At 47.9% G+C, this 26,417-nt stretch overlaps 1 protein-coding gene across 3 annotated transcripts in view; it reads right to left on the bottom strand.

The window, feature by feature from the left end:
• MRI1 (methylthioribose-1-phosphate isomerase 1) overlaps positions 1–26,417 on the bottom strand; it is a 258,819-nt gene that overhangs the window by 96,242 nt on the left and 136,160 nt on the right. For 2 of the 3 annotated variants that reach the window (XM_069604370.1, XM_069604367.1), the window contains exon 6: positions 1,190–1,767. The exons of the other annotated variant lie outside the window; for it this stretch is intronic. In XM_069604370.1, coding sequence (XP_069460471.1) covers positions 1,634–1,767 — 134 coding nt within the window. In that variant the 3' untranslated portion in view covers positions 1,190–1,633. Of the gene's footprint in view, positions 1–1,189; positions 1,768–26,417 lie in introns of those variants that run through there. 3 annotated transcript variants of the gene reach the window in all.

Raw genomic sequence — 26,417 nt, 5'->3', positions numbered from 1 at the left:
GATGGTCATAGCTTGCTCCCATCTTAGATTTAGCTTTAGATTAGGCGTTTCTCTCACCCATTATAAAGTTCAGTAAACACCCTTGAACTGTGATCACTTGTCTCGGTCTTTACTGTTGCCACCCTGAGTTCCATACACCACCCACTGCCTTTGCTTATCTAGCACTCTCTTTCTTAAGCCTCCTCTCTTTCATGGTCTGTCTGTCTGTCTCTTTCCATCTCCATGCATCTGAAACACTACTTACTGGTCGCTCCCTCTTTTCCTCTGGTACAAGGACACCTGCCATATCAACTTACTCTCATGCCTTTCCAGGTTAGCTGGAGTCTCTTGCCCTATACAGTCCTGTTTTACCCACAACCCTCTGTCCTGACATTTTCTTCTAATGTGGCGATCTTCTGCTCAACACAATGGAGCTCATTTTCGAATGAGATGTAACGTAAATGTATGGGCTGGGAGGATAGCTCCGCGGCAACGCGTTTGCCTTGGAAGCAATATTTGAATCCCAGGCTCGCGCTTAGAAAATGGTTATAAAATAACAATTAGAACAATTATAATAATTATGGCGTGGCGTAAGACTTTCACGCTCATTTTTATCCATTTGCATTGTGGAGAGGAGAGTGCGGAAATGCTCGGGATCCCCATGAGTCTGCTGCCTTTATGCACCAGCATAAAGCAGGCAGACTCCATAGGTATCCATTGTAAACGCTGCCTCCATCCCTGCTTGTCAGGCATCGTTGACTTATTTTGTGCGGCAGAGTGCGAAAGTGCGAAAGTGCCCTGTACATGAGCACACTGCTGCACAAATGGCCATAATTTGGCGATGGGGTGTGGCCTACCTGTATGTCTACACGCAATGGATCCTCCTTCAAATTATGGGTAGCTTAAAAATGAGCCCCGCAGTGTCACCATTGGTTAGTGCATTGGGTTGCCTTTGAATAAGTGCATGTTGTTTTCTTTAAACCCTACATTTATTCCCTTTATCCTCTCTGCATCGCAAGCCCTACAAAAAGCATGGTTTCTTAACCATACCCAAATGATAAAAAACAGGCATATCTCCAACCAATCTCAACAGCATGAAGTCTAACCAATTGTGAAACGCGCATCAGAGCTACTGGGAGGTGAACCTGTACCCCACGCAACGCACAGAGATGTCTGGAGCAGGCGCAATGACAGACAGCACGGTGTCTGATCATTTCAAGCAGTGACTTTATTGAATTCATGATTGAAGGTCCACATAGTGTCTCAAACCGTTGTGTGCAGTTCACAAGTACACCTTTGTCCTCCTACGGATATACCAGGATCAGCAGGCATCAACTCCCTAGCTGGTGCTCACTGGAAAGGTCAGTGACCCCAAATGGCCAGCGGGGCCAGGAAGAAGTTGGCTGAGTGTTCTTAGAAAAAGGCCGTAGGAGCTCCATCCTCTTCCGATCGTACAGCACACCAGTGTCTATGTGTCTCCGAGTAAGGTTTGATGGTGGAGAGTGTGTCGTACATCATGTCTGAGGTGTAAGCCCTAGCAACTTTTGTCCTTGTTCCATTATGTCCAATCAGGGCAAATTAATCTAGTATAGAGGTCAGAGCCCCCCAAAGGTAGCCCGCTCACCCAGGCATTTTACACTGCTCCCTGGCATGGTTAGTTCACTTTCACTGACTTGGAAAGAGCCACTCGGAGCTCCTGGGGGGGAAAGACCCCCAGTTCAGTAATGATTCCTCCAGTGATGAGGTCTGCAGGAGTGACATCAAAGGCAGGGTTCCAGACACCGATACCTGGGGACAAAGCAGAGTACAGAGAGGGTATGAGGCAGATCAAGAACAAACCTGCAGAGGTGGCAACTCCCAAGACAACAAATTCACACCAGAAAAAGAAACAGTGGAGAGCTCTCCTTTTAATCCTTCAGCGTCAACAAGAACCTTTCTATCCCCACAGACTTTGATCTTAGAGTAGTGTCCCACCAACCTTCTTCAGCCCCTTAATCTCTGCCTCCTGCTCTTTAACCACCTCCTCTTTTTCTCGTTGCTTGATTTCCCGCCATTCCTCTCCAGAGGTGTCCCCAGCTCAACTTCCTCATGCTTTCTTACAACTTCCTGCAACAATTCTCCACCATATGCAATCTGATCTCCTGCTTCAGTGACTTCCCAACCTACAATAATTCTCTTCTAAACGCCTCCAACAATTCACTTAATGTACCTGCCTCCTCCAACAACTCTCCTCCATAACCCTCCTGATGAAACTACCTACTCCAATCATTCTCAAACTCCCTCCTGTAAATCTCCAACCATCTCCTTCTGATCATTTCTCACCTCTTCCAATAACTCGCCAACCTCCTCCTTTTGAGATGTTCCCATGTCCTCCAATAAACCCCCAACCTCCTCATTCTGATCTTTTCCCATCTCCTAAAATAACTCTCCAAACCTCCTACCTCTGAGGTTTTCCCATCTCCTCCAATAAACCCCCAACCTCCTCATTTTGATCTTTTCCCATCTCCTCCAATAAAACCCCAACCTCCTCATTCTGATCTTTTCCCATCTCCTCCAATAACTCTCCAACCTCCTACTTCTGAGGTTTTCCCCATCTCCTCCAATAAACCCCCAACCTCCTCATTCCGATCCTTTCCCATCTCCTACAATAACTCTGCAACCTCCTCCTTCTACTTTTTTCTAACCTCCTCCAAAAATGCTCCACCCGCTCCAACACATTTTCAACAACCTCCTTCTGAGCTTTCCCAGCCTCCTCCTATACATTCTCCCATACTAGCTACTCCCTCTTCTTACTCCAGTCTCCACACTCCTTTATAATGCTCTCCAACTCTCTCCAAATGCTGCCCTTCCTCAGTGCCAACCACCCATACGTCGATGGGAGTTGTGCATGTTTATAGTATTCTGGCCCCTCCCCTCAGTTGGCTCTCCGACTGATGGCATTTTGTGTGGATGGCTAGGCTGTTCATTGGCCACTCACTGGTGTGCATCTAGTGAGCCAGTGGCCTGTCTTGTCCTATTTGCCTGTGATTTGTAGTGATCATCTTTATGTTGAATTTGTAAGTCTATTTGTAAATATGCAAGTTGGGGCTCTCCCTGAGGTGTTGTGGAACCAGGGATTCCTACAGGTTTGGTATTTTTGTGATCACAAACCTGCATCAGGTCCTAGAATTTGGTCGTTTTCATTGTTTTTTCTGGTCTGAGGTATGTGGACTCTGCAACAGTTCCACAGATCCAACTGGATTTAAAACATCTGCAGCAGCCAGTGGAAATTACATTTTCACTTCTACAGCAATTCCAGGTTCACAGTGTGCTCGTCTGGATTTAAAGGGACCTATGCTAATTTTGCAAGGTACTTTTAAAGGGTTCTGGATAAAAGAGACTACAGATTGTATAGCTGTGGCCTGGATTGGGTGTTTGGCAACAGACAGATTGTGGGAGATGTTGTTTCCTTGTGACAGTGTCCAGCACAGATAAGTGTCCTGCAGTTTGCCCCAGGAGATGCCCCACAAACCTCCATCGGAGCCGCCATCCTGAAGCGCAGACGTATTCTTCTCCCTAGGGCCTTGCATTGTTGGGACCCAATGTCAAGCAAGAGACCTCGTCACATCATCTACAAGCAGTTAGCCATCTCGACCCATGCCTCGGTCTAGAGATTGGATACAAGTGTTTGTGACCTTACAGTGACAGTCGCAACTGGAAGTGTCTGGTCCGCTACAGGTGATCACCCACCTCGTTCCAAGCTTTAGTCTTCAGTTACCCTGATGAGCAGCTATATGCAGTCACATAGCTCAACCCATGCTGCATGGTCTAGGTTGTATGCAAGTGTTGTTACTCTGTCTGTACAGTCACTACGGGGAGTCTGCTGATCAGCTATAGATAGCCACTCATCTCGACCCAACCTGCAGTTTAGTTACTGTAACAGTGAGGTATGGGAGTTTGCAGGTCAGCTAAAGCCAGTCATCCATCTTGACCCAATTGCAGTCTGCAGATTGTATTTAGGTGTCTGTACCCTGTTCTGTGACAGTCAGAACTGAGAGTCTGCTGTCATGCAGTCCCTCATCTCGACCCATGCTGTGGCTGCAGGTTGTTTACAATTGCCTGTACCCTCTCTGTGACAGTATTCGGAGTCTGCTGGTCAGCTACAGGCAATCACTCAACTCGTTTCTTGGTAAGGGCTGCGCATTACGGCAGTCAGGCATGCAAGTCTGCTGCTGTTCAGCCACACGTGATCATACACCACTAACTCATTTATTTTATTTATTTTACATTTGTATAGCTTACAAAGAAGCCCCTAGGCATCGCGGCGCTGTTACTTGTAGTTACACGTAGTTACAGAAGGGAGTGAAATATATTACAGAGCATATGTGAAACAGAACATTACATTATGTGTTCAAGGCAGGTGTAGGTTTGGTGTAGCTGAGGCGTGGGCGTGGTTAGGTGAAAAGTAGTGTTTTTACAGCTTTCCTGCAAGCTAGGTGTGAGCTTTCACCACGAAGAGTAGGTGGCAGGGCGTTCCATTGCGTAGCTGCTAGGTATGGGAAGCTGCTGCCACCAGCTCTAGCTCTCTTGAATTTGGGCACTGTGCGCATGTTCGCATAAGGCGTTCTTGTGGGTCTGGTCACGGAGATGGGGTGGACTCTTTCAGAGAGGTAGGTAGGAGCGGTTTGCTGAATACATTTGTGTGTCAGAGCAAGGCCTTTGAAAATGACTCTCTTTAATAGGAAGCCAGTGGGCTTCTTTCCTTGCAGCTGTGATGTGCTGTATTTTTGGGATGCCTAAGGCTGCGCGTAGGGTATTATTTTGAATGACCTGTAGTTTAGCCATGTTTTTTGTGGAGGCTCCTAAGAAGAGGGCATTGCAGTAATCCAGTCTTGAGCCAGTGATGGCCTGTGCAATGGTAATGGAGTTTTCCTTGGATAGGAATGGTCTAGTTGCTGTCATAAGTTTTGCGTGGTAGGCCGCCGCAGAGGAGATGGCATTGACATGTCTGGTCATCGATAGTTTAGAGTCAAGGTAGACTCCCAGAGTTTTTACTGCGCTGGCAACTGGGATTCTGATATTGTCAATGCTGAAGTGGCTGAACTTAGGGTCGAGGGTCCCGAGTGTTTCGTTGGTGCGGACTAGGAGCAGCAGTCCATTTACTGCCATCCAGGCTTGGATTGTGTTGTAAATGTCATTTACGGTCATAGAGTCGGCGTCATAATCTTCTGTTAGGGTAAGGAGGATCTGGGCATCGTCGGCGTAATTAGTATACGAGATACCCAGACAGTCTAGAATGAGGAAGAGAGGGCGCGTAAAAATATTGTAAAGGGTGGGCGAGATGCATGACCCTTGTGGTATACCGCACAGAATGATGGTGGGTGAGGCAGAGGCAGAGTCCGAGAAGACTTACATGGTTCTTCCTTGCAGGAAGGAAGATATCCATGCGGTGGCGTCTGGTGAGAATTTGGCTGTGGTGGTTAGGTGGTGGCATAAAACCTTGTGATCAACAAGGTCAAATGCTGCTGACAGATCTAAGAGGAGGAGGAGAGCCGGTTTGCCGGCATCCCTAGCCTCGTCCATCTGGTCTTTTAGGTCCAGTAGCGCGGTTTCTATCCCATGTCCTGGGCGAAAACCTGATTGGTGCACCCCAAGGAGTTTATTGTCTTCAATTAATTTTTGCACCTGGAGGTATGCTGCTTTGTCTAGTATTTTGAGCAGAAAGGGCACCGTGGTGATGGGCCTGCAGTTATTGGGAGATGATGGGTCCAGAGTAGTTTATTTTTATAAGAGGACGTATCCAAGCCTCTTTGAGGCAGGTGGGGACTTTGCCAGTAGCAAATGAAGCGTTCACGAAGGCTGTAAGGAATGGTGCGAGAGGGGTGGCGCATTCCTTGATGATAATGGCTGGGCATGTGTCTCCTTTGATATTGGATGGCTTAATAGATTTCATGATGTTAATCATGTCCTTTTCTTCAATTTTGTTGAAGGAGAAGGGAACGCAAGGGTCCCTGGATGGTGGTGGTGCAGAGGCCAGGGGGGGTGGGAGGAGCGTGGTCCTCAATGTTTGTCTGGATGTTTCAATTTTGATTTGGAGTGCGTTTATTTTGTTAAGCATGGATTCCTTCACACCAGGTCTTGTCTTTGTTAAAGTTCTGTGGTGCGGGGGTTTCTAGGTCTCTAAAGATAGAGAAGAACAAGTTACTTACCAACTGTAACGTTCTTTCGATTGGATGTTCCTCCCACGTATTCCTCATCTTATGATAATGCATCTCTCAGCTTTGCTGCTTCGGAATTTTTTTTTCCACCAGAGGGCGCAGTGTTTGAGGCCACGGAGTCATAGTCCCGCGAGGGCCGCCGTCGATCGTCGACGTCATCCGCTGGATAAAGGGCTCGAGCAGCGCCCGTTACCTTAGTTCTGTTTTTACTGTGTTCATGGTGGCATCAGCTGATCAGGTTTTAAGTCCTCAGGCTCTTAAGGAAGTTAGAGTGCAACTGGCGTAAACTGTATGGAGGGGAAGGTTGGGAGGGTCGATGAGGAATACGTGGGAGGAACATCCAATCGAAAGAACGTTACAGTTGGTAAGTAACTTGTTCTTCGAATGGATTGTGTCCTCCCACTTATTCCTCATCTTATGATAGACTCCCATAGCAGTGGTCATTTTGGAGGTGGGAGTACTAGACATTTTAATTATGGACTGAATGAAGGACACCTTTTGCAAATACTCCTCCTTGATATGAAGTAGAGTCCAAGCAGTAATGCTTCACAAAGGTGTGCATTGTCGACCAGGTGGCCGCAGCACAAATATCCTGCACCGGGACACCCCTCTGAAGAGTCGTGGAAGTTGCCATGTCTCTAGTTGAATGAGCCCTTAATCCATCTGGAGGCTCTTTTCCAGCCAATTTATAGCATTCAGAGATTGCTAGAATTATCAATCTGTATAGAGTTTGTTTAGACACTCCAAGGCCCAATTTGTGTCCAGTATACCCAACAAATAGTTGGTCACATTGTCGAAGATTTGCCAATCTGGAAATGTAGAAACAGAGCCCTTTTTGGGTCCAGTCTATGCCATCTTTCATCTTCCTTACTAGCGTGAGGAGGAGGATAAAAAGAAGGTAAGGTCATTTTTTGTGACAGATGGAAATCAGAAACTATCTTGGTTAAGATGGTTGACTTTTAGAATAACTTTGTCCCTATGGAAAATGGTGTGAGGAGGCTTACAAGACAGTGCCTGCAACTCACTTACCCTGCGGGCTGATGTTATAGCCACCAACAAAATTGTTTTAAGAGTGAGAAGTCTTAATGGGCTAGAATGTAAAGGTTTGAAAGGGGCACACATGAGATATTTTAAGACTAAATTCAAATCCCAGATGGGCACCTGAAAAGGTGTCGGGGGGGGGGGGGAGGTACACATTTGTTAGCCCTTTCAAGAATTGGATGATTAAGGGCATTTTAAAATAGGACACCTCTTCCGAGGAACGCTTAAAGATAGATAGCGCTGCCAGATATCCTTTTATAGTGCCAACTTGGAGCCTCAAATTGGCTAGGTGTAAGAGAAAAGAAAGTACTGTTGGAGTATTACAAAGGAATGGATCCACATTCTTATCCCTGCACCAGTTACTGAACTTGTTCCAACGACACCGATATAGGGATTTGGTTGCTGGCCTTCTGGCCAAATCTCCATTACATCATCCAGGAGGTCCCAATCCTTATATCTCAGCCTCTCAGAAACCATGCATGAAGGCGGAGTGTCTTAATCTCTGGATGGAGAACCTGAACTTCCTCTTGCGGAAGACGTATTGGAGGGCAGATGGACATGTCCAGAAGGTCCGGTACCACGTCCTCCTGGGCCAATGCGGGCCAATTAGGATCATGGTTTTCCTGAACTTTCTCAACCTCCTGATCACTTGAGGACTCACAGGGACAGGAGGAAACGCGTAAAGGAGTGGAAATACCCAGTCCGCTACGAACGTGTCCCCTAGAGCTCCTCTTGGGGGAAATGCCCTTGAGCAGTACAGTTTGCACTCCCGGTTGGCACTGGTCGCGAACAGATCCACTTAAAGGGTTCCTCAAAGGGCGAAGATCTCTTGAAGGACTTCCTGAGCTAGTTCCCATTCGTGGGAGACTGAGCTCTGCATGCTCAGAACATCCGTCACCGTGTTCAGCTCTCCAGCTAGGTGAACAGCCGATAGAGAGATTCCTTCTAGCATTGCCCAAAACCAGAGCTGCATTGCCTCTCTGCACAGTGGGAGTGATCCTACGCCTCCTCTTTTGTTGAGCTAGTACATGGCCACTGTGTTGTTCGTCATTATTAGGACATTCTTTCCCTGTACAGAGGACAGAAAGGCCTTCAGCGCTAGTCTGATTGCCCTCAACTCCAAAAGGTTGATGTGTAGTTTGGACTCCGATGGAGACCAATGACCGCTGATTGTCAGATCGTTGATGTGGGCTCCCCATCCTGTGAGTGAGGCGTCCGTCACTACCGTTATCTCTGGCCATGGTTGCCAAAAAGGTTCCCCCTTGAGTATATTCTCCTTGCAAGTCCACCATAGTAGATCTTGAGCCACTTAGACTTGCAGAAGATTTGACATCTCCCCCGAAAATTGGGACCATTGAGTCCTGAGGGTCCACCGAAAGGATCTCATCCTCAATCTGGCCTCTGGCACCAGAAAAATGCAGGATGCCATGAGGCCTAGCAACCATAGAAAGTCGAATGCCATTTTGAAAACTTTGTTACCACCTGCAGAATGTGGTGAGCTCTCTCCTCGGGAGGCGAGGCTTTCCCTGAGGAAGTATCCAGGACTGCTCTGATGAAGTGGAGTCTCTGGCTTGGAATCATTTGTGAATTCTTGTAATTGAGGGAGAAGCCCAGACTGTGTAAGAAGTGGCAGGTCAAGGCCAGATGTTCCTGGGCTTGTTCGGGTGAACTTGCCCTGATTAGCCAATCTTCCAGATAAGGGTAGATGTGAATCCCCCTTCTTCTGATACTCACAGCCACCACCGGCATCAGTTTGGTGAAAGCCGTCAGGCAGAGGTTAGCCCATAAGGTAGAACCCAAAACTGAGAACCACTAATTGCGAACCTCAGGTACTTTCTGTGTTTGAGATGGATTGGCACATGAAAGGAAGCATCCTGAAGGTCCAATGATACCAGCCAGTCCTGAAGCTGAAGAGCCTGAAGGATTTGAGAAAGGGTCACCATCTTGAACTTGTCCTCCCTGAGGAACTTGTTCAAGTTTCTTAAATCCAAGATGGGTCTCAATCCTCTGACCTTTTTGGGGATGAGAAAATAAGGGGAGTACCAACCCTTGTCCCTCTCCGCTACAGGTACATGTTCTATTGCACCTTTCTCTAGCAGGGTTAAAATCTCCTGCACAAGGAGCGGGTCTGGAATTTTTACAGAGTTGGCTCCCGGTGGATGTTCTTGAGTTCTTTGACGAAAAGGAAGGCAGTAACCATGGGTCACTATCTCTAGTGCCCAGGCATCTGACGTAATGCCCCGCCATTAGTCCAGAAACCAATTGATTCTGCCTCCCACTGGGGTCTTGTGGGTGAAGACCTCAAAGTGGCTTTGCAGCGGCTGCAGCAGTGGCTGAGGAGGTAGTAGCCGGTGCTGTGGCTGTTCTAGCACCTTTCCCTTTTCCACCACGAAAGGGTTTTCTCTGTTGGCCTCTCTGACTGAAATGCCCCCTCCCTTTTCCAAAAGAGGAGTAGAAGCGAAAGGGGCGACCCTTACAGGAAGATGAACCTGCGTAAGAGTGTTGTTGAGGCTGCCTTATAGCAGCGTGAAGTGATTTTGCTGCAGTTTCTCCAAGCTCTCGTCCGCCTTGCTGCCAAACAACCTCAAGCCGTCAAAGGACATATTAACTAATCTAGACTGCACATCAGGTGCAAAGCCAGATTTCCTTAGCCATGCAAACCTGCGTAGGACCGTGCTAGATGCCATAGACGTGCTTACACTATCCGCAGTGTCCAGTCCTGACTGAAGGCATTCCTCCATAGCCTCTTTACCATCTTTTACTATAGCCAGGACACCCTCCCGTTCCTCACTTTCCGGGATGCGGTCAGCCGCTGATGTCATGCAGTCCCACAGGGTATATATAAATCTTGCTAAAGTGCAAGTGACAGTCGATTTAAGGGCCATGCTGCCCGAAGAAAAAACTTTCCAGGCCCAAGCATCAACTTTTTTATCATCCCTATCTGGTGGTATTGATGGGTAAGCTGATTGCCTAGTGGAGGTTGCAGCTTGAACCACTGGACTTTCAGGGGAGTGATGTTTAGATAAATATTCTGGATCTGATAAAGATAGTCTGTATTTTTTTACATATATCTTGTTTACTGCTAAAATAGAATCTGGAGTATTCCAATTTACCATCACCCTCTTTTGAAGTGCTTTATGGAATGGAAGAACAGGATCTTTTAGAGGACCTTCACTCAGGATGTCCGTCATGTCATCCTGGTCGAAATCTAGGGAAGCTACCTTCCAACCCATAAAATCAATGACCCTTTCCAAAGATTCCTATAACTAGGATCAGCATGGCTTTTTCAGGAAAGGAGGGGGTATCGACATGGGTAACAGCGTCGACTTGGGTATCAGAATTAATGAATGCCTCGATAAAGGCATTGAAGGCGTCGATAAAGAAGACGCTGGCTTCAACATTTTCGAAGGCGGCTCCGATACTGTCGAAGAAGGCTTCGATACAGTCAAAGGCGTCGATGCCATTTTCATCGACGGTTTCGACTTTCCCTTGATGACACTCTCGACTCTTTTTCGGCTCTCGTGTGTTTAGATTTTGATTTCCCTCTGTCACTTTTAGAGTGGGTAGAGGCATGATCACCACACGGCAACTTCTATGGGGTCTGGGCCGCTTTCTCGAATATTTTAAGCATCAAAGCCCTAATCATCTTTCAAGCGTATCATGTTCACTGGATTCGGCCTGGGAGGGTCCTGACATGATAGCTACCAATTGCCTCCATGCTACCAGGGGTCCCGCTTCCACCTCCCCTCCCCTGCTGACTGCTTCGTACCATGCCATCGTCTCAGCCTCTGCCCACTTCAGGAAGTTGTTCCACCACACCTCTAATCTGGGTCTTTGGGCTGCTTTCCAGCCCATAGCAATTCTTTGTTTGGCCAGGATGTAGGCCAGGTCTTTCAGTTTACTGATGTGTTTTGAATTATGTGGTCTTGCGCAGCCCCCCAGCATGCATGCCCACGCTGATTCCACCTCCAACTTGATCCCCTTCTGGGACAGGCGCTGCTTACCCTCCTCCCAGAACCTTCCCACCTCCGGGCACGCCCAAAACATGTGAATCATCCCGGCATCCACCTCCCCGCACTTGGGGCATTTCTGTGTCACTGAGTTTCCAAACCTAGCGATTTTACTGGGGGTCATATCACCTGTGGGTGATATATAGCTGGATCTGCTGCAGCCACGCATTCCGGGACACCTTCTTGCGGTACCTCGGGGGTCTTTCCCATTGTCCATCCTGCATAGGTTCCCCCACCTCCTCTTCCCAATCCTGCGCGGACTGACAAACATATACTGACATTTTCCAGATCTTCTATTGGTTCCTCCCACTCTTCACCTTTTAGACAGCATATTTCCATGGGTTCTTCTTTTAAATTCTTCGGACAGTTTCTGGCCAAGTGGCCAGTTTCTCTACATGAAAAACAAATAGGAGGAGATGGTTTGATTCCCTTTTACCTTCCTCTCTACCTCTAGGGTCAGGTCTTTCTTTTGGTATCCATTCCTTGGCTTTATAGGATCCTCCTCTCCTATCCAATACTTGGGTTTGGGGCTGGTGAGTAAGCTTGTGATCTTCCCGCTCCTCACTTCGGTGTACCGAGGGTAACTGTTTGGCTACATCTGAGTGGTTTCGGGCAGTCTCAATTTCCATGGCTAGGGTAGGTCTATTTAGTTGTAGTACTGCCTTTTGCAAAAAGGGGGGTAAAGAGTTGGTGAATTATCCTAACGTAATCATTTCTAGCAATTCTTCCATGGTTTTGTTGTTAATCCAAAGAGCGATCAGGTTTTTAATTCGTTCTCCCAATTCAAGGGGGGGGTTTAGTCTAATGGCCCTTAATTTTTGCTGAAAAACGTTGCAGGTTTGGCCTACCCTTTTTAAAAGCCCCTCTTTTATGGATATAAAGGTAGCTCCCTGGGTAAGATTAAGTAACTGGTAGGCGGTCTGTACCTCACCTTTCAGCAGAGGTCCTAGTTAACTTTTTTTAGATTTTTTTCCCATCCTAACTGCTCGGCTAATCATTTTAAATTCAGAAAGAAATTCCCTAGATCTTTGCCCTCTTGGTATGGTTGGAGTATCCCTTGAGGCAGGGGTCTTCCCTGTAACTCGACCAATTTTGTTAAATTCTCTTGAAGCCTAGCCTCGGCCTGAATCTGATGGGTGGCCAGCTGGGCCATGACGGCTACCAGATCGGCCATTTCTTCTAGCAGGGTAAGGGTTCCCTGTGTAGTTCTTTCGCGTCGGAAAAGAAATAGGTCTCAACTCCCTCCCCCGAGTCTGATTCAGCTGAAGGGGCAGATTTAGATAGATTGCTTTCTAGACTTGGACAAGGGACCAAAGTTAATTTGGTACCAAAAAAAAAGGTTCGGGACAAGGGAGATTCAAAGTGCTAGTTCTAATTAAGGTGTGTGCTGGTCGTATTGTTAAGATTATTCGATCCCGCTGTTGGATATTATAGCGGGACAGTGGAGGGGTATCAAATAACAACTGGGTTTTAAAAAACAAATACTGTTAACCAGTTGGGACGTGCAGCTGGGAGTGCAAAAGCTATTTTAGAGTGGATATACAGTCAGAGTCAAGGAGTTCAACGATTCTATTTTCCCCTTCTGGTGGTAGAACGATTATCAGCATGGATTCTCAATTTTTATCAAATGAATCATATCCCACTAACACCATATGTAAGGAAGGCATTTTTTTTCTTTTTTTTACATAAGCTCTGGAGTTTAATATGTAAGGAAGGCATAGTATCAAACTGTAAGACAGACACAAGTGACCACAGTTCAAGGGTGTTTATTGAACTTCAATTGGGTTTGAAAAAAGCCTATCTAATCCTAAATTTAAAGATGGGAGCAAGCTACGACCATCAAATAATAATAACGTAGTCCTTACTTCTAAATACAAATAGTGTGGAAACCATTGTTATGCAAAAAGAAAAGTGTTCAAGAAATGATATGACAGGATATTCAAGCCATTGGCCTTCCTTCCCCATGTTTTCAGCATGGGACAAGGCGGCACACTCGAGCTAAGCACAGTCTCTGGCTTCTCTAGCACGAGGTTGCAGTTCAGATCTCAGCATCAGGGTCTTCTATGTCCTTCTATGTCAAAGTCCCTTTGCCATTTAAAGTCTCTTACTTCAGAGGGCCCGATGCGACAAACATTATAAAGTTCCTGTCTCCTCAGGATTCTCATGTACAACTTCTTGCGTGATTCTCGGCTCACCCTGGTCCCCCCTCCGCCGGCCTCAGACCCACTTTAACACAAACTTGAATCTACTTCATCGAAATCGAAGACTTTCGACTGTGCGCAGGATTTGACTTGACCCGTCGCAGGACCACTTAGATTCACATATATTCGCTCTCTCTCAATGTATCTCCCTCCGCCAGGCTTGGACCAACTTTATCTGCTTTTATCTCTTCTTAGCTTGCTACCTTACAGAGAGCTTCGATTGAGCAGCCACGCGGTGCCGGACCACTCTGTCAAAGGTATTGTAGTTTGCTTTAAAGTTCAATCACTCATCAGCAGTTTAACTTAATTCGCGTCTCTTATCACACGCATTTAAACATATGTTCGTTCCAGCACTCGCTAAACAATGTTGCAGCTTACAACCTTGGCTTCAACACAGACCGGTCCTGTATCGATCGCCCCAACTCATTGGCTTTCACTGAAGCGGCTTTGTTCTTGGAGCTAAGGACAGAACCACAGTGGCTGCAGATTCTCCCAGCCGTGATTACTGACCCGTTTTCCTGGTTTCACGCTTTCTCTCGAGGTCCCAATGAAATTAACGGTTCCTCGTCAAAAAGGTGAAGGGTACTTTCCTCCTTGCGACACCCTTCTGTTTCGCAGTTTTTGTCCTCTTGTTAAACTGCCATCTTGGAACTGCTGTTTCCTCTTGTGCTTTGCCTCGCTCCGAGTGTGCTCTCGTGCTCCGCCTTTTATCCGTGTGGGGAAGTGTAATGGAAGTCAGGTGTGTGTAATGATCAATAATTGCCTGACCTCGCCTGACCATTGTATTGGGACACGTCTGGTACACGGCTCAGGGTGTCAATCTGTTTTCCCTTAGAGCGGCCTGTCAGTGAGAAAGTCTTTGTGTTGTAAAAGGGGGGGTAGAGTTCCCAAATATCATACTGGGTATGATGGGGTAAAGGTGTTAGAAGGAAGGGGATACTGCATCTCACTGTCCGGCGTCCCACTCCCCGAAGACCCCTCACACAGGTGATCCTCCCGCACTGGTCCACCCCCAGGAACTGGATCCAAAAGCGATGGCTGTGTCCTGGTCACCTGGATGACAGCTCCCCAGGGACTAGTGGGTGAGACACTTTCTGGTTTCTCACGCAACCACTTCGAGCCTTACATTGTGTGCCTGGAAAGTACCTCTGAGCCTACACGGCATAAGATGTACTAGGTATTGTGCCTCTAGAAGTGTTACTTCCTGTGGCACTAGGACCTTGGATGCCCGTGACGTATGCAGTATTAACGAACACTCATGGCAGCTTCCTTTCACTCCATTTCTTGCTACCACACTCATATCCGTATACCAACTATTAGACAGTTCAGTGTACTGAACGGACCTTATACATGGATTTCAAAGCCTTTTATCAAGATCTGTGTGAAGCTGATGAGATTAGCAAAACCGACTCGAGAGATTACGTAAGAGGAATTCCTTTACCCCAATTGGCAGACACTCAACAGGAGACCTTACAAGTTCCCAATGAAGTGAAACAGGCCTTTCAAGCAATTAGGAAAGTATGGGTCACATGCCAGCTTCTATAAATCAATGGCCGTGCCCTGGCTAAGCCACTCGCAGATTTGTTTACCTCTTTCAGGGAGCGGGATGGGTAGACAAACTTAGTATCAGAAGCACAGGTGACAATAATTCCCAAACCAGGTAAACATCAAAAATGATGTCCTTCATCTAGACCCATACCATTATTAAATGCAGATGTGAAATTGTTCATGTGTATTATTGTCAACAGGCTTGAGCAGATTAAGCATTTCCATGCAAACCTAGACCAATCAGGACTGATCACACAAATAATTGCTTTAGATAATTAGAAGATTGTGCATTTTATTGGTAAGACTAATAGCGCCGCAGCAGTAATACTGCTTTTGGCTTTAGGCTTTAGATGTTGAAAAGGCGTTTGACAGGGTAGATTGAGGTTTCTTAGAAGCCACACTGCAGAAATTTTACTTGGGTCCTAACAACACCACAATGATTATGGTAAACTGTAAGAATCCTACTTTGTGGATTGTAATATAGGGAAGACACTGCTAAAGGCAAGGTAGGCAGGGGAGATGTGGCAGTCACAGTTCTGAACCGAACAGTCTCGGAGTAAGAGATCATGGAGAAGCAAGTTAATTTTCAATGGCCCAGAAATGCATTAAATATTTGGGTATCGGCATAACCCCCCCCCGAACACCCAAATTCCAAATGTATATAGAGGCAAGTATACCGCCTATTTATTTATTTTTTTAAACATGTTATTATTGTTTTCACAGCATAAACATAATGCATTTTAACAAGGTAAAATTCCTGCAACACCCCTAAATCCCCTAAGTCTGATTGTAGGTATTCCAGGACCTCCCCCCATTCCTTCATGAATGATCCATTCGAGCCCTATAGATGGTGTGTGATCTTTTCCATGGTCATTTGTCACCAGGCCTTTTGCAGCCAAGTGAATATTAGTGGTGGGTCGTGATTCTTCCAGTTTTGGGCGATTGTTGCCCATGCCGCAATGACCAGGCCCATGAAGCTTCTCGGTTGTGCCTTGTTGTATTTCTTGGTTTGAAGATCTATCATTCCGCACTTTCTCCCCCAGTTGGTCCACCTCTGGGAACATCTTTATCATTTCAGTTATCAATTCCGGCCAGAATCCCTCGACTCCTTGGCAGGCCCACCAAATGTGCCTCCAAGTGCCGGCTTCTGGGCAGCCTCTCCAACAGCGGTCAGAGATTCCCGGGTACATGTTGCTGAGCCATTGGGTGACTACTTTTATCCACATTTTCCTGGTCTGCACAGCTCGTGTTAGTTTTGGAATGCCCGCCCACAACGCCTGGCATTGCTGTATTGGTATTTCTACCCCTAGTGTTCTTTCCCATCTTTTCATGTACGTCCATTTTATTTCTTCACCCTGTGTGTTGATGAAGTTGTAGAGAGTAGAGACCAACTTCTTAGCTCCTGAATTGGATAAGATGTATTTTTCAAAAGGGGTTAGTTCCCTCGTGGCTGCCTGAGTTATCTCTGGTGTTATCAGCTAATGTCTGAGCTGTTCGTATTTGTACCTGTCCGCCTTTGTTAGGTTCCACATGGTTTTACATTCTGAAAATGACCTTACTCCTTTGTCATGGAACATTTCCCCAATTCTCCTGCACCCTGCCTCTTCCCATTTCTCAAAGGCCCCATGTTCTTGTCCTGGTGGGAATTGTGAGTTCCTGCAGATGGGCGTGAATGGGGCTGTCTCTGTGGTCATGGTACTCTTCCGAGTCTGTTTGTCCCAGGCGTTCAGTGTGGATTTCATGATTTCACTAATGTGGAGATTCGGGTGTCTGTGTTGCTTAAGCTTCCATAGAACATCTTCCAGCGGGGTTCTAGCAACTGCCCTGTCTTTATTTTAATTTTATTTTATTTTATTACATTTGTTATACGCCCAGACCCGGGGGTATCACAGCTTAGTTACAGACAATGGGAGAATGCAATCTTAAAAGCGAACACAGAGGAACACAGGAATAACAGTCAATAATATACAACAATATACATAATAGTCAGATATGTACAGTTAAATGGAGCGGATTGGTGCTCTGGTTCAGTTAGTCTTCAGGAAGCTTTTGAATTTTGGGAAAGAGGTTTCGTTCATAATGTGGGTAGGTAGCGCCTTCCAGTGTCTAGGTGCCAGTGTTTTGAAGCTACTACCCCCTGCTTTCTCTCTTTTGTATCTGGGGGTTTCAAGGTATGCGTTTTTATTGGACCTGAGGAGTCTGGTCTGGGGCTTCTTCATGACTATGTTGTTGAGGTATTTGGGTGCTTTGTTGGCCATGCATTTGTGAGTGATGCTCAGGGTTTTAAATAAAATTCTAGCTTGGATAGGGAGCCAGTGGTGGTCTCTTCTGGTGTTAGAGATATGTTCAGATTTTGTGATGCCTAGGGCTGCTCTGAGGGCCTTGCTCTGCATGAGTTGAAGTTTGGCTATGTTGGCTTTGGAGGTGCCAAGGAAAATGATATTACAATAGTCTAGCTTAGACAGTATGAGTGCTCTGGCTAGAGTAACCCAGTTATTGGCAGAGAGGAATTTGCGGCTATGGGAGATGAGTTTGGAGATGTAAGAGGTGGACGAGGCTAATATGTTTACTTGTTTAGACATGGACAGTGTAGCATCTAAGTAAACGCCAAGGGTCTTGACTTGTTTAAGAACAGGGATTATGGTGCCATCGATGATGAATGATTTGAAAGCGGGCTCAAGGGTATTGATTTTGCTGGAGAAGCCTAGTATGAGGAGCTCGGTTTTGTCGTTGTTAAGACAAAGGCTGTTATTGGCCATCCAGTTTTGAATAAGTGAGTAGATTTGGTTAACCAGGAGAGAGCCTTGTTCGTGATTGCCTGAGAGTGGAATGAGGATTTGGGTTTCATCGGCGAAGTTAGTATAGATGACACCCATGGCGTCCAAAGCTGTGAATAGTAGCTTGGTGTAGGCATTATACAGAGTGGGGGATAGGCAGGAGCCTTGCGGCACACCTGCAGGGACAGGCACCGGGTCTGCTGATTCTTTGCCGATGGATACTCTGGAGGTCCTATCAGCCAAGAATGATTTAATCCAGTTGGTGGCGTTCTGAGCTAGGTTGAAATAGTTTGATAGAGTGTTACAGAGTTTATCGTGGTCAACCAGATCAAAGGCCGCTGAGAGGTCCAGGAGCATCAGTAGACAGAGTTTACCTGCTTCTCTAGTGGCATCCATTTGGATATTCAGATCAAGGAGGGCTGTCTCAGTGCTATGGTTGGGACGGAATCCTGACTGACGGTCTCCTAATAGTTGATGATGTTCCAAATGGTTTGGCAGTAGGCTATTTTATCAATTATTTTTAGGAAAAATGGGACAGTTGTAATAGGTCGGTAGTTAGTGGGTATTGACGGGTCCAGGGATGTTTTTTTTAGAAGTGGTGTCACCCAAGCTTTTTTGATACTGGTGGGGACTGTGTTTGTGAGGAAAGAGGCATTGATGAATTTGGTGATGATGGGTGTAAAGGTGGGGGCGCAGAGTTTCACTAGGTGGGAAGGGAATTGGTCTTCTTTACAGTTAGAGGCTTTGAGTTTCGTTATGGTGTCAAATACTTCTTTGTTAGAAACTAGTGAGAATTGAAATGGGGGGCCAGTAGTGGTATTTGATTTGGTCATTGATATGGTGGGTGGAGTTTTGTCAGCTAGGAGTGTTTTTTTACTATCGATTTTATTTTGCAGTAGGAGGATTTTAGATGAGAGGGCGTTTTGTATAGTGGTACACCAGTCTTTACTAGAGTTGGTAGGTGCTGAGGTTTGACAGGGGTTTTCAAGCTCTCTAAGGATGGTAAACAGTTCTTTGCTGTCTGAGGATGCATTAGTAATGCGGAGGTTGAAGGCATTGGCTTTTTGGGTGATTGTTGCTGATTTGTATGTTTTGTTGGCTTCAGCAAAGGCTAATGCGGATTCTGGGGTATTGTTTTTCTTATGGAGGTGTTCAAGTGATCTTTTTGTGCGTCTTAAGGCTACAAGTTCCTCATTAAACCAAAAACAGGATCGTTTGTCAGGTCTACGAGTTTTAGTGGTGATGCGAGCAAGTAGGTCAATAGTTTGGGTAAGGCATTGTTGGTATTGTTCTGCTAGATAGGAGGGGTTGTTGGTGCCTAGAACCGTAAAGGCAAGAGCAGCACTCAAGGCTGGAGTGAGTTTGTCGGATGAGAGCTTTTTGTTATTTCTAGTTTCGAAGGTGTCTGTTTTTTTTGGGAGTGATGTGATCTGTACTAACATTGTCTATTGTGAAGATGATTACATGGTGATCTGACCATTTGACTGGGAGGATGGAGTCAATGGTGACTTGAGAGTTAAGAGTGAGAAGCCAGTCCAGGGTTCTTCCTTTGGAGTGGGTGGGTTTGTCTATCAGTTGTACGAAGTTCATTTCTGATATAGCTGTATAGAAGGTTGATGTAGATGATATAGAAGGGGGTCATTGTATCCTAGGTTGAAGTCACCGAGGACTATGCATTTAGTTTTAGGTTTGATGAGGGGAGATAGGAGTAGCGGGATGTCCAAATCAGGGTGTGTATTTTTATTGGGTGATCTGCACACAAGGAAGATGGTAGTGGTTTTGGGGTTGGAAGTATACTTTACTAGTAGGAGTTCATAACCTTGTATCTGTTCTATTGGGCAGTCTCTGATTTCCAGGGTGGTTTTGGCTATTGTGGCAACTCTACCTCCTTGGGTGTTTGTCCTATCTGTTCTAAAGATGCTGAATCCCGGGGGAATGGCAAGGGCTAGTAGTGGTCCTGCCGCTGGGTGAAGCCAGGTTTCAGTGACTACCAGCATATCAAGATGTTGGTCCTCGATAAGGTCATGGATATCTATTGCATGGGCACCTAGTGAGCGGGCATTGATGAGTGCACTTTTGAGGGTGGAGGTGGGGGCAGGGGGTGGTGCGTTACCTAGGATGGGGGAAGAATCAGTGGTTTTGGTCTTGATTTGGTGTTTGGGAGGTGAATTGTGGAGGCTTTTGTGTTGGAAATTAATGGGCGTGGTGTTTAGTTTGGTCAGTGTGTTGGGTGTGGTGGTGAGTGAGGTAGCTAATAGGGACATTTTAGTTCTAGACATAAGTCTATTGAATCTTTCAATACCCAGGATGGGTGTGGTCCTATCGTTAATGCTAATAGGTTTGGTATGTTTGTATGTGGGCAGTTTGGGTCTGAGGTTGCTGCGTTCTTGATGGTGGCAGGTGTAATGTGGGAGTGAGAAGATAGTATGGGGAAAGGGGGTTGTGTGGGGAGGAAGGGGGTAGGGCAGGGGATAGGGAAGTGACGTTGACAACCTAGTCTGGATAATCCTTCGCCAACCTTGATGAATTGTCCTCTTGTGCATGGTGTGGCATTAGGAACTATACAAAAAGGGAACATGATAGTGGTAAGGAGAGCCAGCATTATATTGGTAGGGGCTGAGTGGGCAGAGATAGAGTTAAATAAACCATTTAGGCACATTGGTTGAATTCAATAATCCAGCACGGGTAGGCAATACACTAATGCAATCACAATGGACATATAGGTTAAGTTCAATAATCCAGCGCAGGCAGGTAATGCACTAATGCAATCACAACATCAAACATAGGTCGCTAGCAGGATGCACAAACAATGGGTCACCTACATTCGACTTTTAGCTATCAGGGCAAAAAACATAGGTCGCTAGCAGGATGCGCAAACAATGGGTCACCTAAATTCGACTTTTAGCAACCAGGGCAAAGAACATAGGTCGCTAGCAGGATGCGCAAACAATGGGTCACCTAAATTCGACCTTTAGCACTCAGGGCAAAGAACATAGGTCGCTAGCAGGATGCGCAAACAATGGGTCACCTAAATTCGACTTTTAGCAATCAGGGCAAAGAACATAGGTCGCTAGCAGGATGCGCAAACAATGGGTCACCTAAATTCGACTTTTAGCAATCAGGGCAAAGAACATAGGGCGCTAGCAGGATGCGCAAACAATGGGTCACCTAAATCGACTTTTAGCAATCAGGGCCAAAAACAGGTCGCTAGCAGGATGCACAAACAATGGGTCACCTAAATTCGACTTTTAGCAATCAGGGCAAAGAACATAGGTCGCTAGCAGGATGCGCAAACAATGGGTCACCTAAATTCGACTTTTAGCACTCAGGGCTACAGGTGATAGATATGCAGCAAACAGGCAGTGGTCAAACAGGTTATGGCAGTTTAAATGCAGTTGCTGAGAGGCAGTCTAAAGTCAATTTATCTAGTTGTAAAAGCAATAGTTAGTGTGGCCAAAAGGCAAACTCAGTAATCTAGATGCAGTTGTGATGCTGCTAGGCAAAGTCGTGGTTGCTTGGGATAGAGTTAGTGAAGTGAATGTTAGTTAGGAGGAGGCCATGCTCCACAGTGTTATGCCGCAATGATGATGTTGTGAAGGTTTAGAAGTTACCTGGTATGTGATAGACAGGGTGTCTGGCAGACGGCAGACACAGGCACAAACAGGCATCCACAGGTGCTGGCCTTGTTACAGTGGGCCTTGGGGAGTGTGGGCCGGCTTCGCCTGCCAGTGGCCAATGGTGGCTCAAGAAGGCCCAGCAGCCTATCAGGGTGGAGGCTGGAGCCTCAATAGGCACTGAGGTCTGCAATAGGAAAGCGGGCGGCCATTTTGAAAAGGCAAGTACCTCGTGTACTTTAATGGCTTTTCCTGAACTGCAGCAATATTTGAATTTCGTTTCTGGTGATTTCAGCTACACAGAGGCCAAGCCTTCCTTCAGGAGTGGCGCGGATCGGTAGAAAATGCCGGATCGATAATTAAAAGTTGAATTTGCAGGAAATAGCACAACGAGCTTAGCGCTTACCTTAATGCTGGCAGTGTAGAGTAATCCATGGTGCAGGGTGCCCACAATGTGCCCGTTGCTCCTGAAAGTGAGGGGGCTAGTCCTGGAGGCTCCTGCTCCTAACGCTGGCAGTGGGAATGGGGCCAGGCATCCACAGGTGCTGGCCTTGTTACAGTGGGCCTTGGGGAGTGTGGGCCGGCTTCGCCTGCCAGTGGCCAATGGTGGCTCAAGAAGGCCCAGCAGCCTATCAGGGTGGAGGCTGGAGCCTCAATAGGCACCGAGGTCTACAATAGTAAAGCGGGCGGCCATTTTGAAAAGGCAAGTACCTCGTGTACTTTAATGGCGTTTCCTGAACTGCAGCAATATTTCAATTTCGTTTCTGGTGATTTCAGCTACACAGGGGCCAAGCCTTCCTTCAGGAGTGCCGCGGATAGGTAGAAAATGCCGGATCGATAATTAAAAGTTGAATTTGCAGGAAATAGCGCTACGAGCTTAGCGCTTACCTTAATGTTGGCAGTGGAGAGTAATCCATGGTGCAGGGTGCCCACGATGTGCCCGTTGCTCCTGCAAGGGTGGGGGCTGGTCCTGGAGGCTCCTGCTCCTAACGCTGGCAATGGGAATGGGCTACCAGATCGTTTGTTGGTCATCCCAAAGCCATTCTTTCAACACCCACAGTTGCGCTGCTTGGTAATATTTCCTGAAGTGTGGGAGTGACGGGGGCGTGGCTTGATGGCTACGTGAGAGGACGTTCCTTGGAGGAGCTCCCGATGATCCGATCCTGATCCTGGGAAGAAGTGATGGTCATCGGCGGACTTTCGAGCCCATGGTGCATCCAAGGGCGCATGAAAGTGGGGGGCACATGGTGAGTGCCCCCCCCCACTAGCGAGACTGCATATTCACGGAACTAGACTTCGAAGAAGGTGGTGGTCGCGCAATGGAAGGCCAGCACCCAAGATGGCCGCCTGGGGACAAAGGGCCATAAATGGTCCTTGAAGCTGAGGAAGACAAAGTTGGTCGGGATGTGGGCGAGCCCAACCAGATAGACGTGTCGCATGCGCCTCTGGCTGGAGGCAAGAACATAAGGGCGAGCTCCCACTGAGGAGGCCCTGGATCGTGGCGGGCTAGCAAAGTGAACCCGGGTCCAGCAGAACCTCGCTGTGAAGGGGCCGGCGAGTGAACCCCGTGGGGTACTCTGCAGTGCCGAGGATACAGCTGGGTGCGTGGGCCCAACCGACGCAGCAGGATGTCCTCCAAGGTGGTGCGACCCCGGATCAAACAGCCCACGATGGAGGCCTATGCTAGGTCGCCCTCGGGCGCGGAAGGGGGCAAGAGCAAAGATACCCCCGCGGCAGCGATGGACCCACCGGGTACTATCCAGGAGGTGCTGGCGGCAATTGCTGACTTGAAGGTGGCCTGGGAGACGAAGCTGGGCCTGGCCATGAAAGAGCTGCAAGAGGGCCTAAACCTTAAGATCGGAACGGTCCGGGAAGAGGTGAACCTGTTGCGCAGGACGTGCGAACGATCGCAGAGCGCACTGGGGAACTGGAGAAGGAGTTGGTCCCGACCACAGAGGCGTGCAATACTCACGCCAAGGAGCTTCATGCCCTCGTGCAACAAGTGGGCAATTTGGAGGACAGAGCAGAGCCGGCAGAGGGGCCCGCCAGGCGCAACAACATTCGCATAGTGGGGGTTCCGGAGGTAATGGAAGGATCCAACCTCACGGATTTCGTTGAAACTATGCTCTTGCAGGAGATTACAGGCGGGGAGCTGACGCAGGGGTTCGCGGTCGAAAGGGCGCATAGGGCCCTGACCAGGAGACCGGCCCCAGGAGTCCCCCCGCGGCCGTTGATCGCGAAGATCCTGAACTATTGTGACCGTGAGAAGATTCTCGAATTTTTCCAGAAAGGAGGCACGATAGAAAGGGGGTCAGCGAATATAACGGCGTACCCGGATTATACGCTGCTCGTACAACGGAGTCGAATGAACTTTGGTGAAGAGGAGGCTTAGAGAGGCAGTCCACTGCTACATGTTGCTCTACCCCACCAGGTTAAAGGTGTTTCATAAGAACAGATCCCTCTTCTTTGAGACGCCGACTGAAGCGATGGAATGGTTGGACATGCAAGGTCGACCTCAGGAATCGGATGCCCAGACAGAAGCGGCTGGAGATAAGTAGCACGTTGCAGAGGCGCCCGTAAGGCCATAGTAATGACATTGGGACTGGAATATAGTATGATATTGTGCTTGTGGGGGGGGGGGGGGAGTCACGGTATCTGCCGGCGGGTCCCGCTGAACTCACTTCTCCTAAATAGACGACTGGGAGCTCCTGGGGAGCAACCTCTGCACCCAATAGTAGTATATTTAGTTGGTCACTGTTAGATTGGTGACACCCCGCAGGGTCCTCGTTCTCAGACACAGGACGGGTCCAGACGTGGGTAGGCCTGAGATCCAGGAGATGGAGCTGGGCTATTGTTGGGGGTTGGCGGGGGGGGGGGAGGATTTGTGTGCAGTGGTGTGAAGTTGGGGAAGGGGGAGGAGGGCACTGTTCATGAATAGAAGGGAAAGAGCCAGGGAACGACCCTACGTAGGGAGCATTATGGGAAGGGATGTGATGGAGATAGACCGACCAGATGGCATCGGGTAATCTCAGAATTGTGACCTGGAATGTACGGGGCCTCAACAGCTACCTTAAACGTAACAAAGTGATGTTGTATTTAAAGAGGATAGACATAGCCCTGCTGCAAGAGACCCACCTCACTAGGGAAAGGCTGGAGGTGGTCAGGAGGAAATGGAAGGGCACTGTTGTGGGGGCGGCGTACTCGGCGTATGCTAGAGGGGTTATTACTTGGGTGGCGCCCCATGTGCCGTTTCGGGTGCTTGATTCTACGGTGGACCCGGAGGGTAGAATGGTGGTGGTAACGGGTCTCTTGGAAAACAGAGAAGTACACATCATAAATCTGTACGCCCCCAATAATGATACAGCGGCTTACTTTAGGACCCTCTACGGTAAACTTGGCTCCCTGGCAGGGAGTACGGTGGTGTGGGGGGGGACTTCAACTGTACCGTAGATCCCAGAATGGACAGGTCCAAGGACAGGGCAGGAAAAACGGCACCGGCGGCTAAAGCGCCGAGTACCTTACTGAAAGACCTAGGCCTAGAGGATGCGTGGAGAAGGCTGCATCCCACGGATAGACAGTACTCACACTACGTAGCGCCACATGATTTGCACACAAGGTTAGATTACATGTTTGTAACAGCCGAGATAGTGAGAGACATAGAAGGGGCGGAATACAAGGCCCGAGTACTATCGGACCACTCGCCCTTGGTGGTAGACTGGAGACACCAGACCCCACGGTCGCAGATCCCTACATGGAGACTTAGGACCGAAGCTCTGCAGGACGAGGGGTTTCGGGAGGGCCTGAGGGATGCCATCGAAGAGTACTTTAATATAAATACGGGAAGCGTAGGCTCTGTGGGCACACTGTGGGAAGCGTTTAAGGTGGTGGTGCGTGGGGTAGCTATTTCCCAAGCTAAAGGGGTACGGGGGGGGTCGAAAGGGAACTTCAGGAGGTGGAAAGGGAGCTAGAGGATCTCACGCGTTGGGAGAGCACCGCTCATGGTAATAGAACCAAAGTAGAGGAGCTACAGTTGTCCTGCGGCGCACTCTGGGATAGACTGTGCAGGCTCAACTACAGGAAATATACGGAGAGGATACACGCAGGGGGCGACAAGCCAGGCAGACTGCTGGCCTGGCTGTATAAGAGTGAGACCCCCCACTCGGTGATCAGTGAGATCAAGGATGAGAGAGGTTGCATATGCAACACCCAGAAAGAGGTAAATGAGGAATTCCTTAAGTTTTACAGACACTTGTATGAGGACACGGGGGAGGATATGTGTCAAGACATACTGGACACATTGGGGGACATTGAGCTGCCCACCTTGGATGATCTAGAACGCACTGAGTTTACGCACCCGTCACCTCGGATGAGCTGGAGGTAGTGATTCAGAACTTGCCCACTTGCAGGGCGCCTAGTTTGGATGGGCTGCCCAGCGAGTTCTACAAAACATACAAGCAAGAGTTGCTTCAGCCACTGCTTGCCACTTTCAACGAGGCCTATGAGCAGGGAGAACTCCCATTGTCCCTCCGTGAGGCTGTAATCATCCCACTCCTGAAACCAGGCAAGCTGGCCGTGGAGTGTGGGTCTTACAGACCGTTGTCCATGCTTAACCAGTACAGCAAAATACTCACGGCGGTGCTGGCTAATAGACTGAAGAGACTGAAGAGGGTGATTAAGAAACTGATACACCCAGATCAGACGGTAGGAACATTACCGATAACCACAGGCTACACCATGTCATAGACCAAACTGAGGAAGACACGGGCGAGCTGGCTATAGTGTTGTTAGACGCGGTCAAGGCCTTCGACTCGGTACAATGGCCCTGGCTGAAAGCGGTCCTGAAGGGGTACGGAATGGGACCTGGATACCGCAGATGGGTTCAGTTGTTTTATAGCACCCCGATGGCGAGGGTCAAGACAGGGTCCACAGTCTCAGATTCTTGGCAACTTTGCAGGGGGACCAGACAAGGATGCCCCTGGTCACCCATGCTATATATACTGGCATTAGAGTCGCTGGCAATATGCCTGCGACAACAATATGGGGAGGTGGG

The sequence above is a fragment of the Ambystoma mexicanum genome, chromosome 3q (assembly GCF_040938575.1).
Source record: "Ambystoma mexicanum isolate Mex_15411 chromosome 3q, UKY_AmexF1_1, whole genome shotgun sequence".
Taxonomy (NCBI): Eukaryota; Metazoa; Chordata; class Amphibia; order Caudata; family Ambystomatidae; genus Ambystoma; species Ambystoma mexicanum.
The sequence above is the reverse complement of the archived record's forward strand: the minus strand, read 5'-3'. Positions and strand labels throughout refer to the sequence as shown.